The 25299-nt window shown below is 36.5% G+C and overlaps 1 protein-coding gene across 1 annotated transcript in view; it reads right to left on the bottom strand.

Moving 5' to 3' along the window:
- The window catches only part of LAMA1 (laminin subunit alpha 1), a 158576-nt gene that overhangs the window by 108205 nt on the left and 25072 nt on the right, over positions 1-25299 (bottom strand). The window contains exons 4-12 of the mRNA XM_090285005.1: positions 12544-12786; positions 11379-11558; positions 8873-8962; positions 7641-7758; positions 6563-6741; positions 5788-5893; positions 3043-3203; positions 2022-2162; positions 649-822 (exon numbers count right to left, since the gene is read on the bottom strand). Coding sequence (XP_090141131.1) covers positions 649-822; positions 2022-2162; positions 3043-3203; positions 5788-5893; positions 6563-6741; positions 7641-7758; positions 8873-8962; positions 11379-11558; positions 12544-12786 — 1392 coding nt within the window. The remainder of the gene's footprint in view (positions 1-648; positions 823-2021; positions 2163-3042; positions 3204-5787; positions 5894-6562; positions 6742-7640; positions 7759-8872; positions 8963-11378; positions 11559-12543; positions 12787-25299) is intronic.

The raw sequence follows: 25299 nt of genomic DNA on the forward strand, positions 1-25299 counted from the left end.
GTTGGTGTGGCTAGAACACCACCCTATGTACGGAAAGTCACCAGTTTCATTCTCAGTCAGGGCACATGCCTTGGTTGCAGGCCAGGTCCCCAACTGGAGGCATGTGAGAGGCAACTGATCAATGTTTTTATCCCTCTCTTTATCCCTCCCTTCCCCTCTCTCATAAGTAAAATCTTCTTCTCTCTTTTTTTTTTTTAAGGAAAGGATTCTATCTCTTCTTAGATGGGAACTTTATGTCAGCCACAGACACCATGATAAAGAAATGGGGGCAGTGCCACAGTCCCTGTGCACAATTGTTTCAAGTGTCTTCTATAAACCAGCTAGGATTAGCACACAGCTAACTAAACAAACAGAAGTGTGATTGACACTTCACTAAGGCCCAGTGACCCAGAGGAAAGTAGAATATCTGTCTCAGGGGAGGAACAAGACTTCATACAACAGACTGCCTATGATTTGCCTATCAAGGGGTGAAGAAGAACAAAGTTGCTGTTTTCATGAGCAAACAAAAAGTCAAACAAGGTGTAGGTAAATGCTATATGATTTTCTGTCAAATACTCAAGTAACCAACAAGACTACTTAAAATGCCAACAGAAGTTCTTTCTTAATGGGCTCTGAGATCTCTGTCTAAGACACTGTCAACAGAACTACCTTATTCCCGAGATAGGCCTCTGGGGCTGACCAGTAATATTTGGAAGTCAGCCACTGCATGACTGCTGTGTTGTTGATGCTGATTTGATGACGTCCACCCAGTGCATCTTGCTGAGATGGGATCTTATTTGGACTGATCAAGTCGGTGACCAGCCACCTGGACATATCCTTCACCTTAAAAAAAGAATCCAAGAATTTTAGAATTTGAAGTAGAAATCACTTTAGATTTCACCCAGGCTAGAGTTAATATGTTCACAATGAAGAGATACAGTTTTCTAGGGATACAGTTAACACACAGTGCCCAAAGAACTTCAGGACCTGTGACCCTTTTACTTATCAAAGGATCAGAAAACCTGAGAATGAGCTACACATCCCCAAATTCAGACCTAGTATAAGCAAATAGGTGACCAAAGTTATGAAGATCACAGACATACTTTTTAGATTAAAAAAATATCAAAGAACTTAAAAAATGTATTGAACAAAATGTAATTTGCTAACTATGACTTCTTCGTTGTTGCCCCTTACTTTTTAGCCAGATGCTGAAAAGTGTATAAAATAGCTTCTAGATTCTATCCTCCCAATTTGTCACCTACATAGAGATGACAAGTGATCACAGATAATAACTCACCTCCATTCTCAAGTATTTCTCAGAGTTTCCCCTCCCTCCCCCAGGCTACCCCACTCCTCACCATCCTGAGGGCAGGTGAAGAGGGAGGGAAAGGAGATTCAGTGCATAGCACCCCCATCCATATGTGATGCTGAATACAGGTCTCCAGAGATGGGGCACAGGGAAAAAAGGTGGTTACCATGGGTAAGTCCTCCATCCTGAAGCTCCTCCCTCTCCTCTAGCCAGCACACTTTGTCCCTGCTAGTCACCATTTGGCACCCCTCCTTGTATTAATTCCCCCAGAATTCCTCATTCCCAAAACAACTGAGGATCCCTTCCCTGCCCTCCTAATCCTTGTGCCACCTGCTGCTATTCCCTCCCTCTCCAGCTTCTTTGAGCTAGAAAATTCTGCATTGTACCCATATCCTGGTGTGCTTCCTGGCCTGAGACCTGTGTGGAGATCTGATCCCAACTCAGTGCATTTCCCCACAGAATACATCTAAACATGTTGTGTTCTATATATAATACTGTAATCTCTATTGTTAGGGAAATGTATGTGGGGCAAACACACAACCTAGAAAGAAACTAGAGCAACACATTAGTGGTGTTGGTGGGGGGTGCCTTTGATTCATGCCCACAGTCATTCCAAATGAATGAGAGTGGCATTACAGGGAAAAATTAGCCTGTGGCTTCAAAACTCAACTTCTAGATTGCTCATTTATGGGGTGTGCTTTATTAGGTCCTGGCTCCTGGAAGGTGCCCGCACCTGACTGATGGGCCAGGAAAGACTGTCGCAGACATCGGAAACGCCAAAGCAGAAACACTCAGAGCAGCCCTCGGGGTTTCTTTCCTTCAAGTTATAAAATCCTGGCTTGCAGTGATCACAATTTTTCCCCTCAACATTTTCCTGCAAGTTAGAGTAAAAGGTTAGCTTTTGAAACTAGTAGGTAGACAGAATGAAAATATGATTAATATGATATTTTAAAGAAAGGTGTTTGGTGATTCAGAAAAACATGTAAATAAAAAGATGCTCAGACTAAATGTGAAGCCACATATCAATATTTCCAGAACTAACAGTTTGAAATACTTGTCATATCCTTTTGTAGTCAAGAATGAGGCTAAGGATCTTAGGGCCAGGTCATTATATTTAGGTGGATTTTTTATATTGTTTTGTTTTAAATCTTCCATCTTTGCTGATCTTTCAAATGTTTTAAATTCTGAAGAGGTCTATATCATTTTTTGTCTTATTTATAAATGCTCAAGATTATTTTCAGACATGTTACATGTTCCTAAGACTCTGCTTACATGGGAGTAGCACATAAAATATAATTGGAAGTCCTTATACTTACCAGGGAAATGGTTATCAATTGCAGATAGCCAAATAAAGCTATCTGCCTTTAATTAATATTCTTAGAAATTTAGTGTTTCCTGGTTCTTCTGCAAACATAATGCTAAAAACAAATGTCATATAAAAGTTAATAGTCAAGGCCTAAGATATGCAGTATTTGGTTTCACCCAGGAAGTAAGAGAAATACCTCTGAAATATATGGCCATTGCCTAAAAGGCACTGAAAAGAAAACAAGGTGCCCACCTAAGTCCAAGGACATATACTGTGGCCAACTTGCTATGACATAAGGTCATGCTTCTCAGGAAGGTGTGAAGAAAAGTAGTTGTGCTTAAACCTTGTTGGCTTTGCTCAGGAGCTGATCATCTGAGCCAATGGAATGTTTTCCTTTTTCAAGAAACCTCAAAGGGAAGTCAGGGCCAGCTTTAACCATCACACATACCTTACAGAGACAAGGCTCCGAGCATGGGTCCTCATTCAGGCTGCCAGCTGGACCACAGTCACAGAGGACACAAGCTGGGTAACCCTTATAGCCAAACTGGCAATGATCACATCTTTCTCCTGTGTAACCTTCCTTGCATGGACATTGACCTGGCCATTTCTCTGGGAAGAAAGGAACAGCAATGATCCAGCAAGAAGGTAAAAGATGTTTAAAGCAGAGGTCAAGAAACTATATTTGTGAAGGACAAGAGTGAAGATTTGGGGCTTTTTGGACTCAGCTCTGCCACTATTGCTTAAAAATGGCCATAGATAATACATAAACTGATGGGCATAGCTCTCTCCCAATCAAAGTTTATTTACCAAAACAGGCTGCGTAAGATATGCTCTATGGACCACAGTTTGTCAACCCCTGGGTTAAAGAAAAAAAAAAACAGAGATGAAAGCACAGAGGCTGGTGGGAAGGTAAAATGGTGCAGCAGCTTTGGAAAACTACTGGGCACTTTTTTAAATGTTAAGCATACAGTTACCATATGATCCAGTGATTCTACTCCTATGTATTTCCCCAAGGAAAATGGAAACATACATCCACCAAACCATTGTATGTGAATGTTTGAAGCAGCAATATTCATAAAAACCAAAAAGTCTAAACTACCCAAATGTCCATCAACTGATGAATGTATATATAAAATGTGATATATACATACAATGAAATATTTATCATTCAGAAATTTTAAAAAAGACTTGAAGAACTGGTTCATGCTGCAATGTGGATGAACCTTGAAAGTAGTAGGCTAAAGTGAAAGAAGCCAGTCACAAAAGACTACAAATTGTATGATTCTATTTATATGAAATGTTCATAATAAGCAAATCTATAGAGGGAAGTAGATCAGTGGTGCCTAGGGTGGAGGGAAATAGGGAGTGACTACCAATGGGTAAGGGTGTCTTTATGGGGTGATGAAAATGCACCAATATTAGATTGTGGTGATAGTTGTACCCATGAATGTGCCAAAAACACTTTAAATGGGTGTATGGCAGTGAATTATGGCACAATATAAAGTTTGGGGGTTTGGAGGAGTTGTTTGTTTTTAAGCACTGTGGAAGAAAGGGGCCACATGGAAAACTTGACAGGCTCAGGGGAGGCCTGGCTGATAGCCTTACAGCCTCAGAGACCTAAAGTAACCACATGGGATGGTCTGAAATTAAAACTTTCTAACTGAAAGCAGTTCATCGCAGGTAGTCATGTCCTGGCTGGTATTTTTCCCTAACAAAGGTCATTCTTTACCTTAATTGAGCCTGTCTGTTGTCTTTGGAATCTAAGATAACATATCTCTGGAATGTCGAATTCCCCCTCACCCCTTCCTCAAAGCACAAGCACTGCACCACAGGGAGACCACAAATCCCCTCCTTGTTATTGTTATCATATTAATTATCGACTGTTACTATCCTGTACCCACCTATGTAAAAGATATGTCTATCATTTTACTTTTTATCTAATTCCAGAAGTTTCTGTGCTTTGCTTCCTTCTGCCTTCCTAATCTATCACCAATGGATTTCAAGGTAACTCAGTTACAACTCACCTCCTCTTTTGATTGTGATGTATAAAATAAGGTGCAAAACTGCCATTCTCCAGAGCATTACCTCAGCTCATTGAGGTTTTGCTTCCCAGCCATTGTTGGCAGTTTGGCTCAAATAAATTCACAAAATTCTCTACGGGTTTGAATGTTTTTTTTGTTTGTTTGTTTTGTTTTGTTTTTACGTTGACAGCACAGAGGCTAATGGTAAAGGGCAAGAAGCACTATCCTTGCTTTAATGTCAGCTCTGAAGCTCTCTGGTCGTATAACCTCAGCCAACAACTCTGACATAGTTTCTTAACTGCTCTGACATAGTTTCCTTGCCTGTAAAATGGGCTCAATGATTTCTATCTGCTATGATTGAAAGTTAAAATGATACATATATTTTTAAATGACCCCAATCAAAGGTCATTGCCATTATCACTGTCATCATCTCTCATTAACAGTGGCAGTTAAGAATCAATTCAAACGTGTAATTTACCCTCTACATTCCCAGGGGGCCCCATAGTTACCTCCTGGTCAATAACCATCTTAACTGCTAGTGACTGAGAATTTGATGGGATCTAGGAAGTCTTGGAACAGGTGAACTTAAGTTAGGGTACTTAAGTATTTGTAAGTCCATGGGCCAGTTTTTAAACAAAAAGAACACTAACATTTACAAAGTTAACTGGAGGGTTTGCTTGCTTTGTGAGATGAGGTGTACACAAAAGCCCTGTGTCTTCTAAGAGCTAAATAAAGTGATTGCTACTTACTGTGTTTCACATATGACTTTAAATAAGCCTTATTTCACTTTCATCAAATGCTCAATTAACCTCATCACCCCAGCATTGCCATCTCTGCGCTCCATCTCACTTCAATCATGATTCCTAACTTTGCTTTATGCCCATGGTCCTTATATCACACACACACATGTTTGTTTCAAGTTTGCCTGTGAGCAGAAACTTTGATCATGTTCACGTATGTATTCCTAGGTCCTAGAAAACTGCCTGACACATAGTAGTTACTTAATAAATGACAAACAAAAGAATCAATAGCAAATCATAGCACCAAATCACTATGCACTCGTAATTGTTCCACTAGGTACAAATCTTACACACACACACACACACACACACACACACAGAAAAAGAAAAAAGAAAAGAAAGGAAAGGAAATCAATTACAAGCTTGACTTACCCTTGTGTAAGTCAGAATGGATATCATCTTTAATACAGACAGTACTAAGGGACCCCAAAGGGTCACAGTCACAGGGGTGGCAAGGGTTGTCTTCATAAGGAGACACCTGAAAGGAAGAGGTTGTCCTGGATAATCTTACTAGAAATAATAGCAATAATATTAACAATAATACCAATGACAAGATATTGACTTTTTATCCAGGATGTGACTATTACAATGGTTTGTGTACTCAGGAAATGTAAGTCTCAGGAAGATAAGGTGAACTTGAGCTAGAAAGCCCCAAATATCTTTTGGATGGTGACAGCAGCTAGTTTCATTAGCAAAGTGTCACTCTGCTATCAGAGCCATATTTAAGCATCACTTATACGAGTATACGTATCTGGTCACCTACCACCAGACAACCACAGGGATTCATGTGACAATTGCATGTCAAGTCAATTGACGAATGACTGAGTACTTCCTATGGTCAAGATACAGCTGTTTTAGTTTCTGGATGACTCTGTATTAACTATACTACAAAACTCAGAGATTATACAGCCAAGGGGCCCCCAAATTCATGTTAAATAACAATGAGTAGACATCCTAATCTAAGCAAAAATACAGGACAGATAGAGTAGAAAAATAATATCTGGAAAATACTATTGGCATAATAAAAATATAAATAAAATATTACAAAAGGAAATGAGTCTCTAACAGTGAGGTTGACATTTGGCAAAGTCTCTTTTCCACTTCAGGAAGACAATGAAGCTCAGCTATGGCAAAGAAACACTCTTACTTTGTGTGGTCTATAATATCCATCGATACAAGTTTCACAATTGATTCCCATGGTGTTCTGTAGGCAATTTATGCAAACCCCTCCTCCTTGGTACTGTCCAGCAATATTCAAACTTTTCTTCTGATTTGCAACACTTTCATCATAGTAACAGTCTTTCGCTTTATTGTGGCAATTACATTCTAGAAGAATATTTTAACGTATCAATTAATATGTATAGTTTGTCCTATATAAAGAAAACACTTCCCTTCCTAGGTTAAGTTTCTTTGATTATAAATTAACTTAAAATTATAGAATAAACTATTTTAATGGGAATATGGGCAGTCTTATGGATGGCAATTGGAAATAGCTATCAGAATTACAAATGTGCATTGTCATTTGACCCATCAATCTATCTCCTGGGATTATATCTTGCAGAAGTCCTTGCACATTTCTCAATGGCATATACAGGGTTAATCATTGCACGATTGCTTATGTTAACAAAAGACTGGTAACAACCAAAATGCCCATTAATGGGTAGCTATTTTAATTGTTACATTCATACAATGGAATTCAATGCTATTGTGTTTAAAAACAGCATTTTATATTGCTAATATGGAAAGATTTTTCTTTCAAAATGTATTGTTAAGTATAAAAGCAATGAATAGATTGATACTCATAGTATGTCAGGTTTTGTGTATAAACTGTGAGGTTTGGGAATATGTCAGTATATGATTTATTCACATAAAATTTTTAGGAAAGGATGGAGATAGGGATGAAGTAATGCTTTTATTATGTACTTTTATGTATTATTAGATGTTAGAATCTTTTTAATGTGTTGCCTATTTAAAAGTTAAATCTAAATTAATAAAGGATACATTAATCTATGGGAAAGGGAATCTCAGATAAAATATCAAATCCATAAACATACTTTTAGGTCTCAATAGTTTGAATTTTATTAAAGCAATTTGCAGTTTTGGGAACTACTTAAATACCTAAGAAAAAGGTATTGATTAATTACAAATATTGTTAAGTCACCATAAACTTAAGCATACTAAAAGGGGAAAAATCTCTACATTCTTCCAGTTCTTAGAGGACTTACGTTCACATATGTTACCAGAGGAAATGGTCCCAGGCCTCCAGGGCTGCTGATGGTACCCAGGACAACACCTACTACAGCTCTCTCCACAGGTGTTATGTTCACATTGACACTGTAATTTCTAGACAACAGGGATACAAAATTGCATCTGAAAAGTAACCTATTTTTCTTAATTTTAATTTATATTTTTCTTAATTTTAGTTTAAGAGGAATCTTTCACAGTCAAATATATAGCAAGACTTTACAATTGAGGATATATGGCTATACCAAAGCAAACTGGTATTTAATTTTAGAACAAAATATTTCCATATAACCTGGTTATAAACAAAAAGTGAGGAGGAATAAAGCAAAACTAAAATATGGGTTAATCAACAAAAGCTTTTCAGAACAGAGACACCGACTTTAAGGGTTTAAAAGCTCCCATTGATAACCTTCTTGAGATTCATCTACATATTTTCAGCATCAATAAGAAAGTAGACTTACTTAGAGTTAAATTAAAACACAGACTGGACCCTAGCTGATGTGTCTCAGTGGACTGAGCTGCAGCCTGTGAATCCAAAGGCTGCCAGTTCGATTCCCAGTCAGGGCACATTCCTGGGTTGCCAGAGAGGTCCCCAGTTGGGGGCATGTGAGAGGAAACCCATCCATGTTTCTCTCACACATATATGTTGTTTTTTAAAAAAAACAAAGATTGGAAAAAATAAGGAGTAACTTCATTTAAGTTGTTTAAAATAAGAAGAGAGGATATCATCTTATTCACTGAATGTTTTGTTAAAACATATAAACTTTATTTTAGTACCACAAAAATGGAAGAGGGAGAAAATGGGAGGAGGGGAATCCTTCCTTTATAAAAATGTAAACATAATAACAGCACATACTTTTCATATGCCTGCCTCACAGAAGAAGAGCTTCAAAATTCCTAAGATCATTGAATTGTACACTTTAAAATGAATAAAGTGGTAAATTTTATATTATGTATACTTTACCAAAAAATCATAACTATCTAATTAGAAATATATTCTCCAAAGTAAAAGCATAATTAAATTATTGAAAAAAATGGAAAGTTTATAGTGACCTAACCAAAAGAGAGAGAGAAACCAATTATCAGAAATTATTTTTGCAATGTAATTTTATACCTTTCAGCATTTGCCTTGAGTGAGAAAAGCACAATACAAACATTATAGCTATAATTTCTATTTTAATATTTAAGCAAAATGTGAAATACTAGAAGTTACCTTTGTAGTTTCATCCCATGGGCAACTACTGGCATGACCATAACAAATACACATTCCTCCAACAGAAATGTCTTTTATGGAATAGTAATACTAAGGAAAAAGTTACAAATAAAAATTAAAACCTCTTTAATTCCAGTGAAAAGAGAATGTTGGCTCCCAACAAATATCCCAGTTGTTATTAGTAATTTTAAAAATAATTAGATATGAATTAAAAAATATCTCATGCACAAAGAATTTTTATATTCATTAAAATAAATAATGTTCAATTAACTCACCAACAGAAACAAAAGGAGTTTAAAAGAATTTCTCAACTTGGCTGTATCTTATACCAAGATAGTCATATTCAAGACCTATGATGAAAACCCTAAAAAATGTTGCTAAGTTGAATTTGACACTATATAAAAAGTATAATAACTCATGACCAAGTAGGATTTATCCCAGAAATGTAGTTAATTTAACACACAAAAGTCAATCAGTCTATATCACCATATTAATGGGAATAAAGTAGAGGAATCATATGATCATTTTATTAGACTGTTAAAAAGCATTTTATAGAATTCAACACAGTTCATTAAAAAGACTTAGCAAACCAAGAGTAGAAGAGAAACTTTTCAATCTAATACAGGGAATCTATGAAAAACCTAGAGCTAACGGTAAAGTTTAAGTGCTTTCTTCTTAAATTCCCTTCTCACCATTTCCATTTAATGTTCCATGGAAGATGCTGGTCAGTCCAATAATGCAAGAAAAAAGAAACCAAAGGCATACATAATACACAATTAGACTAAACTGTCATTATTTTAAGATGACATTACTGTATACATAGAAAATCTACTCAAAAACTACTAGAAATAATATGACAGTTTGATGATGCCACAATGTACAAAATCAATAAACAAAAATGAATTGTATTTCTATATGCTAGCAATGAACAAATGGAAAATGGATTTAGAAACTACACTATTAACACTAACATTTAAAAACATAAAATACTTAAGAGTAAGTTGAACTTAAGATGTGCAAATAAACAAATAATAAAACAGTGCCAAGAGGAATTGAAGAAGACCTTGATAATAAAGAGATATAGCATGTTAATGAACTGGATGATCCAATATTATCAAGATGACTTCCAAAATTCTTCCTAAATTGATCTATAGAATCCCAAGTGAAAATTTTAACAGATTTTTTTTCTTTTTTGGCAGAAATTAACAAACTGATTCTGAAATTTATAAGAAAACACAATAAACTTAGAATAGCCAAAACAATCTTGAAAAAGAACTGAGCTCAAGACTTACTATAAAGTTACAATAATCATGAAAGTCTGTTATTGGCATAAGGATAGATAAATAGATCAATGAAATAGTACAGAGTCCAGAAATAGACCCACAATAATAAGATCAAATAATTTTCAACAAGGCACCAAAACAATTTAATGGGGGAAAGAAAAGCATTTTTCACAAATGGTGCTGAAACAATTGTATATGCATAAAAGAACTTTGACTCTTACCTCACATCAAATACAAAAATTAATTTGAAGTGATAATAGTTGTAAAAGCAAAAACTATAAAGCTTCTGGAAGAAAGCATAAGATAATATATTTGTAAACTTGGGATAAGCAAATATTTTCCAGAGGACACAGAAAGCATTAACTATAGAAGGAAAAGTGATAAATTGGATGTCATCAGAATTAAACCTCTACTCATCAAAAATCATAGGTAGGAAAGTGAATAAGCAAGCTCCAGACAAAGAGAAGATACTTGCAATATAGACATATCTGACAAAGGACGTGGAAACAGACAACTCAATTTTAAAATAAACAAAAATTTGGTCAGACACCAATAGATACATGCCCAACATTAGTTATCAGGAAAACGCAAATTATCATAAGGAGATGCCACTATATGCATATTAGAATGGCTGCATGAATGACTAACATCCCGAATATGTGAAAGTGTGTGGTGCAGCCAGAAGTTGCATACATTGCTGCAAAATAGTGAAACTACTTTTGATAATACCTAGGAAATTCTTAAAAATTAAACATACAGATACCCTATAACTCAGTAATTCTACTCCTAGTTTTTGAAATCCAAGATATTTGAAAATGTCCACACAAACCTTGTCCACTTAACTATACACTTAAATCTGTAAGTTTTATTGCATGTACATTATATTGCAACTTTAAATTTTTCTCTTTTAAGTAAGAAAACGAACAAAAGCACCCCTCACTTGCTGAAGATCAAATGTGGAGCCTGACTAGAATGTAGAGAACAATGACCACTATACTTACTACATGATGATATTATGGGATGTGGTGGAGTTGAAGGGGCCTGAGGACTCTGTGTCAGAACCATCACCTAGTTTAAAGGTGGCACTTTTAGGAAAGCATATATAATGATCTTCAATAAAATAAGACCAACCTGGGAGGAAAAAGCCAACCAAAAAGAAAAGTATATTTCCTTTAAACAAGATAAACTTTTCATTATGGTTAGGTGCTCTACTAGAGACTTACTCGTCTTGTAACAATAGGATCGAGGTCTTTGGGGTCACGGTGGCTGAGGGTCATAAGATCTGCATTGAGGGTTCTAATGCGTTGTAAGCGAAGGCGGATGTATCGTGCAGAGGTAAATTCCAACAATTTGGGGGAAAGATCATCAGCGCTTGGTCTGCCATTGATTAGTGATGTATGAATCTAAAGGCATCAGAATAAATAAAAGTCAGTTTTGAGCATGCAAAAATATAGACCTTGTTTAGTTTCAGCACAAAATCTTTACAGATACTATATAAAATCAAGCCAAACAAATAGGTTTTCTCAGAAATCTAGCATTTGTTAACTACTTGTGAATATCATGAGCACAATATGTCTTCATTAATTTGAAGTTATCCATTCCAGTGTCTCAGAGGTTGCTGGAAATCTTTTAACAAAAGCACTTCACCCAATGTGGTGAGGGTATTTTAACATGTATCAGTAGGCTATGACTTCTCTGAAACAAATTCCAGATGCCATGCAGAGCCCTGGGAGAGTGAGACAAGGTGCCTGGACGTTTTGCAGTACTCACTCCTTATTTAAGAATCTCTGTTCTTGAAACAATGCAGGGCTTGCTGCAGGTTCCTTCTGTGCAGAGCACTTAAGAGAGCTTTAGTAGTTTTATCTCATCAAGCCAGGTGCTAGGGAGGAATGGTTTGTTTTGGATTACACTCTGACTTGAATGAAGTGTGTACAGTCTGGGCATGTTGAGCACTAAGCTGGAATACCTCACAAGCCATCTTCAATCCTCAACACCACCAAAGAGGAGAACTTCATGGAGAAAATCAGGAACTATATCTTTTAGAAGCACTAGAGCTCTCTCTTTACTATTTTAACAAATGTTCTTGCCCCAATGACATGGGAAAGATGCTCTGAGAAGGATCTGATGGAGTTACTAGATCACAGCAGAGTAAAGACTGAGAAGTTTTCTTGAAGGGAAGAAATCAATGAGGTGAAATGTATTGGTTATGAGATTAATCATCAGTCAACACCAGTCAACCATGCATTATACATAGCTAGATAGTTGTATTAAAGGTCTTTGTAATCTGTACCATGGAAGATGTACTTTGAATGTTTCATGTTAGCTCTCGTGGTGGCAACCTTAACATTTGAAGTGGGAGATCAGGGGGGGAATCAATGGGCACAGTACCTCTCCATGCTCAAGGGGCACCAGCCTAGAATAATACGAGGTGCAGATCACTTCATCATCAGCCCTGTAAGTGGGTGGCCCCCGTCTTGGAGTTATGTTGTAACGAGTCAAACACTCCGTGTCACTAACTGCATAATACTGCCAGGAACTGAACTTGGTGCCATCCAGAGAACGCTCCAAAATCCAGTTTCCAGGTCGAGGGGCATTAGCAGCTTTGATGATAACATAGGCAACTTGAAAGACCTGAAACAAAGACACTGAAAAATCTCAATCAAGAATCAGTGGCAACTGTTCAAAAATCTAAGTTTCTCTTGAGAGAACGCCAATTTCTCTAAAGCTTTTGAGGATAGTTACTTATAAGTTAATCAGAAATATGACTTGTGAATGTTCTCCTGGTGGCATCTGTTTTCAAAGTAAACTAAAATTATACTCACAAAAATTTTATATTATTATTAATAGCATTAATATTAACATAAGTGCTTGCTTTCTTGTTCCCAATATCCTTCTCCAACCTGGATTCTGAATGATAATAATTGTATTACATTACATTAATAGTAGTGTTAAATATATTTTTATAGTTATTTAGAGACAAAATATCCGATTATGAGATAAAAAGTCCACCCACTACACATGTGCCTATGAGAATGGCGAACATTCAAAACACATAACACAAATGCTGGCAACAATGTGGGACAACAGGAACTGTCCTTTGTTGCAAAATGGTACAGCTGCTTGAAAAGACAGTTTGGTAGTTTCTTACAAAGCTAAACATACTTTTACCATACAACCCAGAAGTTGCACTCCTTGGCATTTACCTAAATGAACTGAAAACTTCCATAGGTGAACAAATAAACAAACTGTGATACATCCAAACAACCAATATTATTTAGAGGTAAAAAGAAATGAGGTCTCACACGACAAAGGGACACAGAAGAACTTTAAATGCATATTAAGTGAAAGAAGCCAATGTGAAAATGCTACATACTGTATAATTCCAACAACATGACATTCTGGAAAAGGTAAAAGTATAGATGCATTAAAAAGATAGTGGTTGCCAAGGGTTAGTGGGGAGGGAGGAATGAATAGGGAGAGCACAGGGGATATTTAGGGTAGTGAAACAATATGATACTGCAATGGTGGACACATGTCACTGTATATTTGTCAAAACCCATAGAATGTAGAACACAAAGAGTGAACCCTTATGTAAATTTTGGACTTAGTTAATAATGATATAATAACACGGGCGCATCAATTGAAAGCAATGCTCCACACTAATACAAGATGCGAATAATAGGGGAAACATGTAGAGGAATGGGGGAGAATATGGAAACCCTGTACTTTACATTCATTTTTCTATAAACCTAAAAGTGTTCAAAAAAGGAAGGCCTATTAATTTAAAAAATTTAAAAGTTAGAGAGTAGAAGAGAAGCAAAGAGGGAAAAGTATGTAAATGACAACTACAGATACCCAGCCCTTAATTCAGCACTAAGAAGAAATCATCTCTCTCACAACCAGTCCCTGGGGGAGCACTTGCCATGTCAGGAAATTTACTTGCTCCTAAGATGGTTCTTTGCTTTATGAAAACTTCCCCTTAGAGGATCTTTCTTTGCACTGATTCAGGGTGCCCCATAAATTCTATGCTCTGGAGCTACAGAAAAGATGTTGATTCCACTTTCAAGCAACTGTCCTTCAAACTTTGAAGATAACTATCATATATCACCTACAGAATCCAAAGTTTTCAGCATCAACATTCTGATTTCCTGAAAATATTAGTCATTTAATAAGACCTCATCACCTAGTCACAATGCTCTGGACACCATCTTGTTCTCATGAACCGAATATAAAACTCCAAGTATTTCCTGAATTGGGCAGAACATGGTGAAAATATTGTGTCCTTTTTTTTTAGTAACTCAGCCTTAGCAAGTGTTCACTTCTGTAGTAAACTTAGATTAGCAAATACAAGTGTAGGTTGCAAGCAACGACTAAGATATAACTTCTTTTCCATGCGAACTGCTGTTTCATCCAGATTTCTTCAAACCCAAATTGAGAGAGGTGATTTTTTTTAAACCAAAGTGAAGTAATTTTTTATTTTTAAAGTAGTACACATGTAATACATATGTGTAACTTTGTACACACACGTTTATATGTCTAGCTCTGTGTATGAGTATGTATTGGAAAGGAAGTTATTCACTTCTCTGCTTCTTATTGTCTCTGGGCTCTTTGTTTTTTGTTTTTTGTTTTCCTTTATTTTAGCCCCCATCAATTTCAGAAACACAAGATCACTTTGAAATTTACCCACCACAAACCAAATAACTTTACATCCATCTACTGAATCATTCCCTGGGAAGGACAGTTTTAACTTAATGTAATTTTTCTGCTGATGTACAAGAAACGTCCCCAAACTGAGTTTCACCTGCGAGTTAAGTGTGGTACTTTGACCATCCATGTTCATGTGCTATTTTCTTTTAGAATGCAACCACTGTTTCTAAAGCCTGTTAGCAGCAAGAGAATGTTCTTATATTTAAACAAGGAGCAAAATCAGGAACTCTGTATTTGCTATTAATACTTGAATCTGGAATTGAATGTCCCATGTTTAAAACTCTAGCACCATCTTTATCAATTAAAATGACTTTTAAAAGTAAAATGATTCAAATGCTGCTTTGTCCTAGCATAAACAACTCCAGAAAATTCTCCCATGAACACAATTACATGGTTTTTCTTTTCAGAAGTTTATTTTTTAAGAAAGCAAAACTTTTCCCCTAATTTTATAATTCACATATTCCATAATTTATATGTTCCCCTGGTTTACTATATTTTAACATTCCTGAAATCTCTAAACTTCTTTGAAATACTTAGAAGTTAATTGTATTGTGTCCTCTGGAACTAGTCCTGAAAAACATGCAGAATTTGCTCTACAGATTGATGGTGCATCTTTCACTTTTGCAAAGATTCACCGCCTTCCTGGAACACCACGGTGCAACCTGTCCTTAATAGCTTCGCACTTGGTTTTTATACTGATGCCCAAACTAACCAAAGGGAGAATGCCCTCATCTTTATTCATCACTGTCCAATTGCTTTGTCAATATTTTCATCATGAAAGTAGAATTCTATGAGCATGCAAGCCATGATTGTTCACCACTATCAAATATGTTAAACCAGACTTTGCACAATGAAGGTGCCAAGTGAGACAGTGTGACTGGGCAGCCCATTTGAGAGGGACAGAAGACAAGTTCAGTTACAAATGGAGTAAAATGTCTTTGCCTTCTGTTTTCCAGTTTCATATTTGAAAGTGGAAAGAACTAAGAGATTTACCTCAGCTTTTTATGTATAATCTCATTTAATCCCACACAACCCCGTGAGTTTCAAGTTATTGTGTCCACTTCACATATTTGAAACTAAGAGGTTAAAAGACAGACTACAGAGCTGTAGGTCCCAGTGAGAAACAGGTGATCTCACTCCAGAGTCCTCAGCCACCATGCACATTCCAGAGAACTGTACCCAAATGTCCACACACACCACAACTAAGGTTACTGAAGTTCCTTTCTGTGATACCAGAAAAAAAAAGGCTCCCCCATTCACTTGGACACTGGGCAGTGGCAGTTGTTCTAGTTAACTCTGCAGTTCCTGTCATAACAGGATAAACAGTGGAGAATGGAAGGAGAGTATGGAAAAAACAAAAGTGAATTGTGGCTAATGTTTATGTAGCCTTACTGTGGCCAGGGACAATGTTAAATGCTTTATGAGAATTATTAGCTCTTATCCTTACAAACTCATTCACCTTATGAAGTATGTATTATTATTTCCCTTACTTTACAGATGAAGAAACTGATGCATAGAAAGATTAAGTAATCTTCCCAGGATCTCACAGACATGAAAATGTATATCACAGATACTTAAACACAGGCACCCTCCTCTCTTCACCACTATGGCACCGTTCTATCGGTTTCAAGGAAAAATAAGAATGAAACCCCATGCTGAGGCAGCTGGTGAGAGCTAACCCTGCATTTCAAACCTCTTATCTCAACCAGGAGCAATTATTTCAATACCATGCTCTTGTACTTTTATTCAAACCTTGTCAGCTTTTATATGAATTGCTTAGTCATTTGTAATGAAATGATACCAAATAGAAGAATAAACATGATGGAAAAACTCAAGCACAATCCCTCAGGGAGAAATTGTTGAACTCTGATCAACTATGAACCTGGGCATTGTCTAACAATCTCTCACTTGTTCTCTAAGTCACCAAATTGGAGGCCAGGAAACAAACCAAGAAAGGGTCTGTGAGCTGTAAATCTGCAAAAGGGGAAAAGGATGCCAGGAAGCATCTAAACTCAATTTGTCTTCACTTAAGCTACATTACTGGCTGAACTCTGTTCCCTCAAAATTTATATGCTGAAGTCCTAACTCCTAGTGCTTAATTAAGATTGTACCTATGTCTGAAAATAGAGTCTTTAAGTAGGTAATTAAGATTAAATGAGGTCACATGGGTAGGTCCTAATACAATATCACTGGTGTCCTTATAAGAAGAGAAGAATAGGGCATAGACACACACAAACCAAGGGTGACCCTGTGAGGATACAGCAAGAATGTGGCCATCTCCAAGCCAACAACAGGACCCAGAAAAAATCAACCCTGCCAACATCTTGATCTTGGACTTCCAGCTTCCAAAACTATGAGTAAATACATTTCTGTTCTTTAGACAGCTCTAGCAAATTAATATAAGCTCTACTTCATCAATTGTGTGTTGACAAACAGGCCTCACACATAATATTTTTTCAAAGTGAGGAATACTCTGTTAATATATAGTTTTAAATCTTTGCCCAAATGAAACCCATGATATTTCTATTGCTCCTCTTTTCCCCTCTTGGTTGACTAAACTGCCTTTTCTCTCTATATAAGGTTGGCTGAACATGAATTGATGACATGAGGGTTTCACTAAATTCAGAGTAATTGTAGTCTTGCCAAACCTGCAGCTGATACAGACATTTAAAATCCACTTTCATTGTGGTTTTTCCACCAACAGACCTCTATAAATGATCACTGGAATGCACATAAACAGTGTCATGTCACAGAAATAAAGTAGACACACATCAAATACCAGCTTCTACAGAGGAGTCTAGAGAGGAATTTTTATGTGGGTCTCAATCTTAAATATATTAAGCCCACCTCAGGCACAGAAATCTGAAAAATACAGATAGTCTAGTTCTCTAACATCAGAGGTCAATTTCCGATGTACATGGGGAAACACAGTCTCTCCTCTTTGGAGAAAGCCCAGCTGCCCTCCGCAGAGCTTCTGCATGTGATCTGCAGGGGCCCAGATGCCAGCACTCCTCTTTAGAAATTCTCCACACAACACTGACCTGCCTTCAGGGCAGTAACTGAACAGTGAATGGAAGAATGTTTTCTCTCTCACATAATGAAAATGAACTTCTCACAGACAAAAGATAGTTAGATTAGGAGTCAAATTACACCCACAAAAAAGAATTAAATGTATTTAATATGAAACATTGTTCAATTATCTTTATGCAAGAGAATTTGTGCTTTATAAGCTTTATATCTTATGACATTATTAGAAAATAAAACTCAAAATAATTATTTGATTTAATATTTATTACTCAAGAATAAGAAATTATTTACTAGAAGGTTAATTACTAATAGCAATATGAATCACTTTTGACTTTAGAGAGTATCGATCACTAAAGTGTCTAATCAATTCATAATAATGTGGAATAGCAATAACAACTAGGCACATAAGAGAAATCTAGGGCTTAGACGTTTACTTGGCATGTGGCATATGTGCAAAACACATTTGAGGTAAACTGTTTTTGGGAAATTACCTTAAAATGCCATTTCTATTATATTTTCGTTGGCTGTTTTACTGTTATCTCCTCGCTTTGGGACCAGTATACAAAATTAACAGACAAAAGGAAATAGCTTCATGAATGAGAAAATAATTTTGGAATAGAACAAATTTGTTTTTCTTTAAATTTGGTGTTTTCATCAGAAGTACATAATGAACATGGCAAAGTACAATCTCTTTTTTGTCCCCTTTCTTCTTGCTTTTTCTTCTTACTTTGGGGTTGGGGGGAGATGAGGAGGGACTGTCTACAGTAGTAACAAATTTCTCTCCTTAAAATTCTTCAGACACATGTCTCAGAATATCAAGGAATGCTCCCTTTGGCACTGTGCTGAAAACTCAAATAGACATTGAGGAAAAGCCAGAAGAAGAAAGATGATCACCAACAAATGGACGGCACAGAGATATGAAGCCAACTAAAAGTAAACAGTAACCTGTAACCAGTAATCTTAAGATGGAAAAGAGATGTTTCAAACACCTGTCAGAGTAGTTCTGTTTTTCATCATCTAGAAAAGCTATTTCAGAAAGAACACAACAGTAAGCTGTCTCAGGTCCACGTGCCATTGTTTCCATTTAAGGATGACTAGTTGTAGTATTTCAAAGGACAGATGTCAGCCACTTTAAGAAGTCGGAACTGAAAAGTAAGAGGTTGGTTTCCATTCCTTGTCTCAATGTATTTCTCTATGCAACACACAAAGGTCAGTTTCACCAGGTGTTCTGAAGTGATTTTGCTAAGTTTGGTGGAAGATCAGTGGGAACTACTTCAAAAGCACAACCAAGCATGTCAACAGATGCCCTTTGTGGGGCTCTTTACCTTCCCCCAGCCCTGAGAGTGCCATGTGACAGCCTAGCCCCTAAATGAGATAAACCAGCTTGTGAAATGTAGTTACAGGTCATTCCAGGACCTGAGAGATGCAGAAGGAGCTCTTCCTGTCCCCTGATGCCTAACCACCACCTCAGCCAGAGCTAACCAGTTTTCACCTGTGAATATCTTAGCCTTTGAATTTACATTAAGCTTTTCCCCAAAATGCAGTATCCCATTTATTCATTTTGGAGCAGAGGTGCCAATAATTAGCATCCTTTTCCCCCTTCTAACTGAAGTAGGCTCAGAAATCTGTCAAGGAAATTGAAGAAAAAGTCAGCAATATTCCAGCAAAACTGGAGGTTGTGGCTTATAAGGATACTGCAGAGGTCACCCAACACTTTACCTCCTGTGTCACAGGCTGAGTGGACATGTACAAACCTGCTTGGTGGCCTTGCTCTGAGGTTCAGGAAACTGTGTGTCCTGAGAACAACCTGCCCCATAAATGAAGAGCAGAGACATGGCCCTAGACTTCAGCTTTTCTACCAGTTAGAGAAATGACTGCTCCACTCCTGGGAGGGGAAAAATGGGCAGGGAAGCAGAAGAGTTAGTCTCAGAGAATGTTGGGAGCAAGAAGACTCCCCTAACAATTTTTCACTTAAGGTTCATTCAGTAAACATTGACTGAGTATCTACTTTGTAATGGAGACTGTAGCAGCTGTTACAAATGCAGCAGTGAAGTGGAGGGTGCAGTCAGTATGGGAAAGATAGAGGGTGCTCAAGTCCTCATGGAAAAAGACAAAGGTGTTGAAGATCTCTGGGTGTGGCTTCTCTGAGGCATCACTCAAAAGAAGGAAGGACTGAGTAGGAAATGTCTAGGTAAAGACATTAAACATGCAGAGGGACAGGGAACAAAGACCCCTTGGGACCACAGAGTGTTAACATATAAAAATTGCAGGAGGCCTGGTTGGCTTGGGTGTAGCAAGCGGGAAGGAAGCTGGTTAGGGACCAGACCTTCTTTCCACCTCAGGAAGATGAGACAGATCTCTCCCACATGGCCCCAAAGCCTTCCCCTTTCTTTCCTCAGTCCCAGAGAATTTCTGGCTGAAAACTTTTGAAAACTCAGCTTCTTTTCATTTTATCTCCTTGTCTTCACATTGACCTATCATGCCCAATAGACCTAGCAAAGGTGAGGAGCTTATATCTCACATTACTTCTTCTCATCCTTTATCATAAGAAAACAGTGTCCTCGCACCCAGTGAAAGTAAAAAGTAATCATTAAGCCTTGAAAATCCAACTGGAGATACAATCTTGAAAAGCTGTGCAAATCTGTGCTTGACTAACTCCATTAAACTGTAACCTATTAGTTATTCATTTACAACACTTAAAAACAATTTGTTTCTTTCCTTTGGTTATTAAACCCCGCTGAATCATTATACTTTTAGCATTACAGAGATTAGAAAGCAGTTTTTGTTTCTGTAAACTTTATGTAGAACCTTGGTCTATATCTTATTTGGAGATTCTCATTTTTCTTTAGATATATCTAACTTCAGTGAGCATCAATGATCTGTCAGGCATGGAACTGACAAATCATCACATTAAAAAAATTAAATTATTTATTTTTTATATTTTTCTCTTTATTGAACTTACTGATGAGACATTGGTGAATAAAATTATATAGGTTTCAGATGTACAATTCTATAATACATTATCTGTATATTGTATTGTGTGTTCACCACCCCAAGTCAGGTCTACTTCCAGCACCATTTATACCCTCTATACCCCCTACTACCTCCTCTCATCACACTTTCCCTTTGGTAATCATTTGTTGTGTCTGTAAGGTTTTTATTTAATCCCTTCACCTCGCCACCCCCCAACACACACAAACACACAGACAGCTGTAAGCCTGCTCTCTACCTATGAGTCTGTCTCTATTTTGCTTATTAGTTCATTTTGTTCATTAGATTCTACACGAGTGAAATCATATGGTACTTGCCTTTTTCTGACTGACTTATTTCACTTAGCATAATGCTCTTCAGGACCATCTATGCTATCTAAAAGAGTAAGATTTCCTTCTTTTTATGGCCAAGTAGTATTCCACTGTGAAATTATACTACAACTTTTTTATTGACTCATCTGCTGATGGACACTTGGGCTACTATCAAATCTTGGCTATTGTAAATAATGCTGCTATGAACATAGGGGAGCATATATTCTTTCAAATTATTGTTTCAGGTTTCTTCAGATATATTCCAAGAAATGGAAATGTTGAGTCATAAGGCAGTTTCATCTTGAATTTTCTTAAGTAACTCCATACTGTTTTCCACAGTGGCTGCACCAATCTGCATTCTTACCAAAAGTGCACAATAGTGCCCCTTTCTACACATCCGCACCAGCACTTGTTTCTTGTTGATTTATTGCTGATAGCCATTCAGACAGGTGTGAGATGATATCTCATTGTGATTTTAATTTGCATTTCTCTGATGGCTAGTGATGCTGAGCATATTTTCTTATGTCTATTGGCCATGTATATGTCCACTTCAGATCCTTTGCCCATTTTTAAATTGGATTGTTTGTTTTGTGTGTGTGTTGAGTTTTACAAGGATTTTTGATATTAACCTCTCATCAGATGTATCAATAAATATGTTCTCCCATTCAGGGGATTATCTTTTAATTGTGTTGATGGTTTCCCTTGTTATGCAAAACCTTTTTAATTTGATGTAGTCCCATTTGTTTATTTTTGTTTTTATTTCCCTTACCCCAGGAGATATATAAAAAATATTGCTATGAGAAATGTCCAAGATTTTACTGCCTATGTTTTCTTCTAGGGTTCTTATGGTTTCAAGTCTAACATTTGTCTTTAAACCATTGTGAGTTTATTCTTGTGTGTGGTGTAAGAAGGTGATCTAGTTTCATTTTTTGCACTTTCTCTTCAGTTTTCCTAAAACCATTTATTGAATAAACTCTCTTTACCTTATTGAATGTTTTTTCTTCCTTTATCAAATATTAATTGACCATGAAGGCATGGGTTTATTTCTGGGTTCTCTATTCTGTTAATCACATTTAAAACATTAAAAAGAGAATATATAAATAGTGTTTTTATGTAGAAAGGCCTTTGTTTATTTAAAAAGATATGGTGGAATGTAAAATGAGGTAGCAGGTATGGAAAAAGAGTATGGAAGTTCTTCAAAAACTTAAATATAGAATTACCACATGAGCCAGCAATTTCACTTCTAGGTAAACATCCACAAGAATTGAAAGCAGGGACTCAAACAGATATTTGTACACTAATATCTATAGTGGCACTGTTAACAATAGCCCAAAGATGAAAAAACAAAACAAAACAAATATCAGTCAACAGATAAATAGCTAAAAAAAATGTGGCATATCCATACATTGGAATATTTTTTAGCCTTAAAAAGAAATACAATTCTGATATATCCTACAATACGGATAAACTTGGAGTATGTTATGCTAAGTGAAATAAGCCAGTCACAAAGGACAAATACTGTATGATTTCATTTATATGAGGTACTTAGAATAGTCAAATTCATAGACATAGAAAGTAGAATGGTGGTCGCCAGGGTCTGGGGGAGAGGGGAGAATGGGGAGTTAAATATTCAGTGGGTGCAGAGTTTCAGTTTGGAAAGATGAAAAAGTTCTAGAGATGGATGATGGTGATGATTGTACAACAATGTGAATATACTTAATGCCACTGAACTGTACACTTAAAATATGGTTAAAATAATAAATTTTATGCTATGTATATTTTGTCAAGAAAAAATGTGAAAATAGGGAGAGAAAAGTGAATGCTACAAAGACTCAATTTTTTGTGGAAGATGGAGATTTCTCAATAGAATGTGAATAGAAATGTATTTTCAGTCAGGGACTAACTCTGAAGAAGCCAACTAAACCATTTGGAGGTCAAGCAGACAACTCAGAGGGGATGTTTGAAATCTTATCTTTCCCATGACCTTATTTTTGTCAAGTCATTACTAAGCTCTGATAAGGCATGATGGTGCTTCAAAAACACAAAATCAGACCACCAAACCATTAGGGTTTGAAAATGACAGGAGGCCCTGCAATGATTTGACTGAAGAGCTATAGTGGACAGAATGCTTTCCTCCTTGGTGCCCCTTCTGAAACAGTGGGTGAGCTGGCTTCTCAGGGCCACGCTTCTCGTCTGGCCCTGGGAGAAAGTCTGGTATAAAGTTATAAATGATGGCTGTATCAATGGAGGCCTACTAAATGCTTATTTCACTGTCTCTCTGTGCTTCTTTCTTATGAAGAACAGAGGTACATGTCCTCTGATTAAATGCCATGAAGTAGTAGAGAAAACTGAAATTTTTAAATTATAAGACTAATAATTCTCACAGTCACCTTCTAAATATGAAAGGAAAAGTTTGTAGAACTATTGAAACTGTACTAGACTGGTCAATTTATGATTTATTTAGTAAAAGATGATTAAGGATAGCCCAAATTTGATTTTTTTTAAAAAGTTATTATAGAGGGGATATATGGGAACTCTCTGTACTTTCCATTCAATTTTTCTACACATCTAAAACTTCTCTACAAAATAATGTATATTACTTTTTAAAAAATCTATTTCCACATACTCTAGTCATTGTCCGTTAATCTAATAAAGCTTAAACCACTTCGGTTGGCTAAGAGTGGTTTTAAGGCTTCACCAAATTTCTCAGGATATCTTGGTTTGAACAGCTGTGGCTCCCAGCTAATTAACTGCAGGCTTTAATTTGATCTCACAGCTTCATTTCCGTACCTTTTGGTGCATAGAGGGCAGGACAGAGCGAGTCAGCACTCCAAGCATCTGTGAACAATTTCAAAGGGATCATAGGTCTGAGGAAAGGCACAGGCATAATCAGGCAGCTGGCCCAGCCACTAAAGAGTTTCCACCTTTATCACGACCTTGACAGCTTGGTCATCTCACCAAGCCTAATGCTCACACAATTAGACTTCAGAATCACTCTCCCCCTTAATCCCCCCTAGTAGGAAGTGAAAGCCAATTAATTACACTTCCAATTTCTTACAATCTAGAAATTTATAAAACTAAGTTAAATATTTTCCATGATTCGGGCTTAACATGAGAAATCCAAAGGGTGTTTTCTCTAGATTATTTTCACTGCATTATTCACAATGAATAATATGAAGATATATATCGCTATGTTCTTCAGATTTCTCACATCATTAGTATAAAATAATAATTAGGAAACATCTATAAAATACCACAATACAGATATAAGGTGTTACGATGAGATTTTTAGTCACTTTCCTCAAGTACAATAGTTATTCTTCTGCTAGCTGGCACCTCTCAAAATGATACTTAGAGTTAATTCAATTTTTGTTTCTTTTGTTATAAAATGACTTGAAAATTCTGTCCTGCTATTCAAATATCTAAAATCATGTTACAAAGCAATATAACTGCCTCAGTAGAAATTAATAATCATGATATAATTTATACGTGTGAAGATACTAAACAAGACCAAACACTATCTGAGCATCTGAATACAACCCAGTGATCCCACATACATGAACAACATATTGACATAATATAAATTAATAATATACATTATACCTGAATAACTGACTTAATGAATTAGTTAATAAATTATCTGCTATTCAATTGACAGAGAACTGAAAACAAAAGATAATTTTAATCTCCATGCTGCTGAGGAGTTTGGTTGTTAGACATATATTTTCACTTACTGTTAGTGAAAATATAAACTGAACAATACAGGGATGGACAAAAGTAGGTTAATAATAATAATAAATAATACAATAATTAATTAATAAATAATAACAGAGTAAACCCTGTGTTTCATGTACTCACAACTGTAAATCTCCTGTTGAAACCTGTATTTTTGGAAAAAGTAAGACAGTAGGGGTCACATTTGAGAAATGTTGAAGCTCTTTGACTCAAAAGCCCCAAGTCTTAGAATCTACACTAAAATAATGATCAGGGAGGTAAGATGGCGGAGGAGTGAGGAGAGGTTGCGGTTTTAGGCTCTGGAGACCCGTCTGCAGTTTAGGCTAATTGCAGACAGAACATCTCAGTGAGCAGCTGGACATTGGTGGGAGTT

Source organism: Furipterus horrens, unplaced genomic scaffold (assembly GCF_987537825.1).
Source record: "Furipterus horrens unplaced genomic scaffold, mFurHor1.1.pri manual_scaffold_8, whole genome shotgun sequence".
Classification (NCBI taxonomy): domain Eukaryota; kingdom Metazoa; phylum Chordata; class Mammalia; order Chiroptera; family Furipteridae; genus Furipterus; species Furipterus horrens.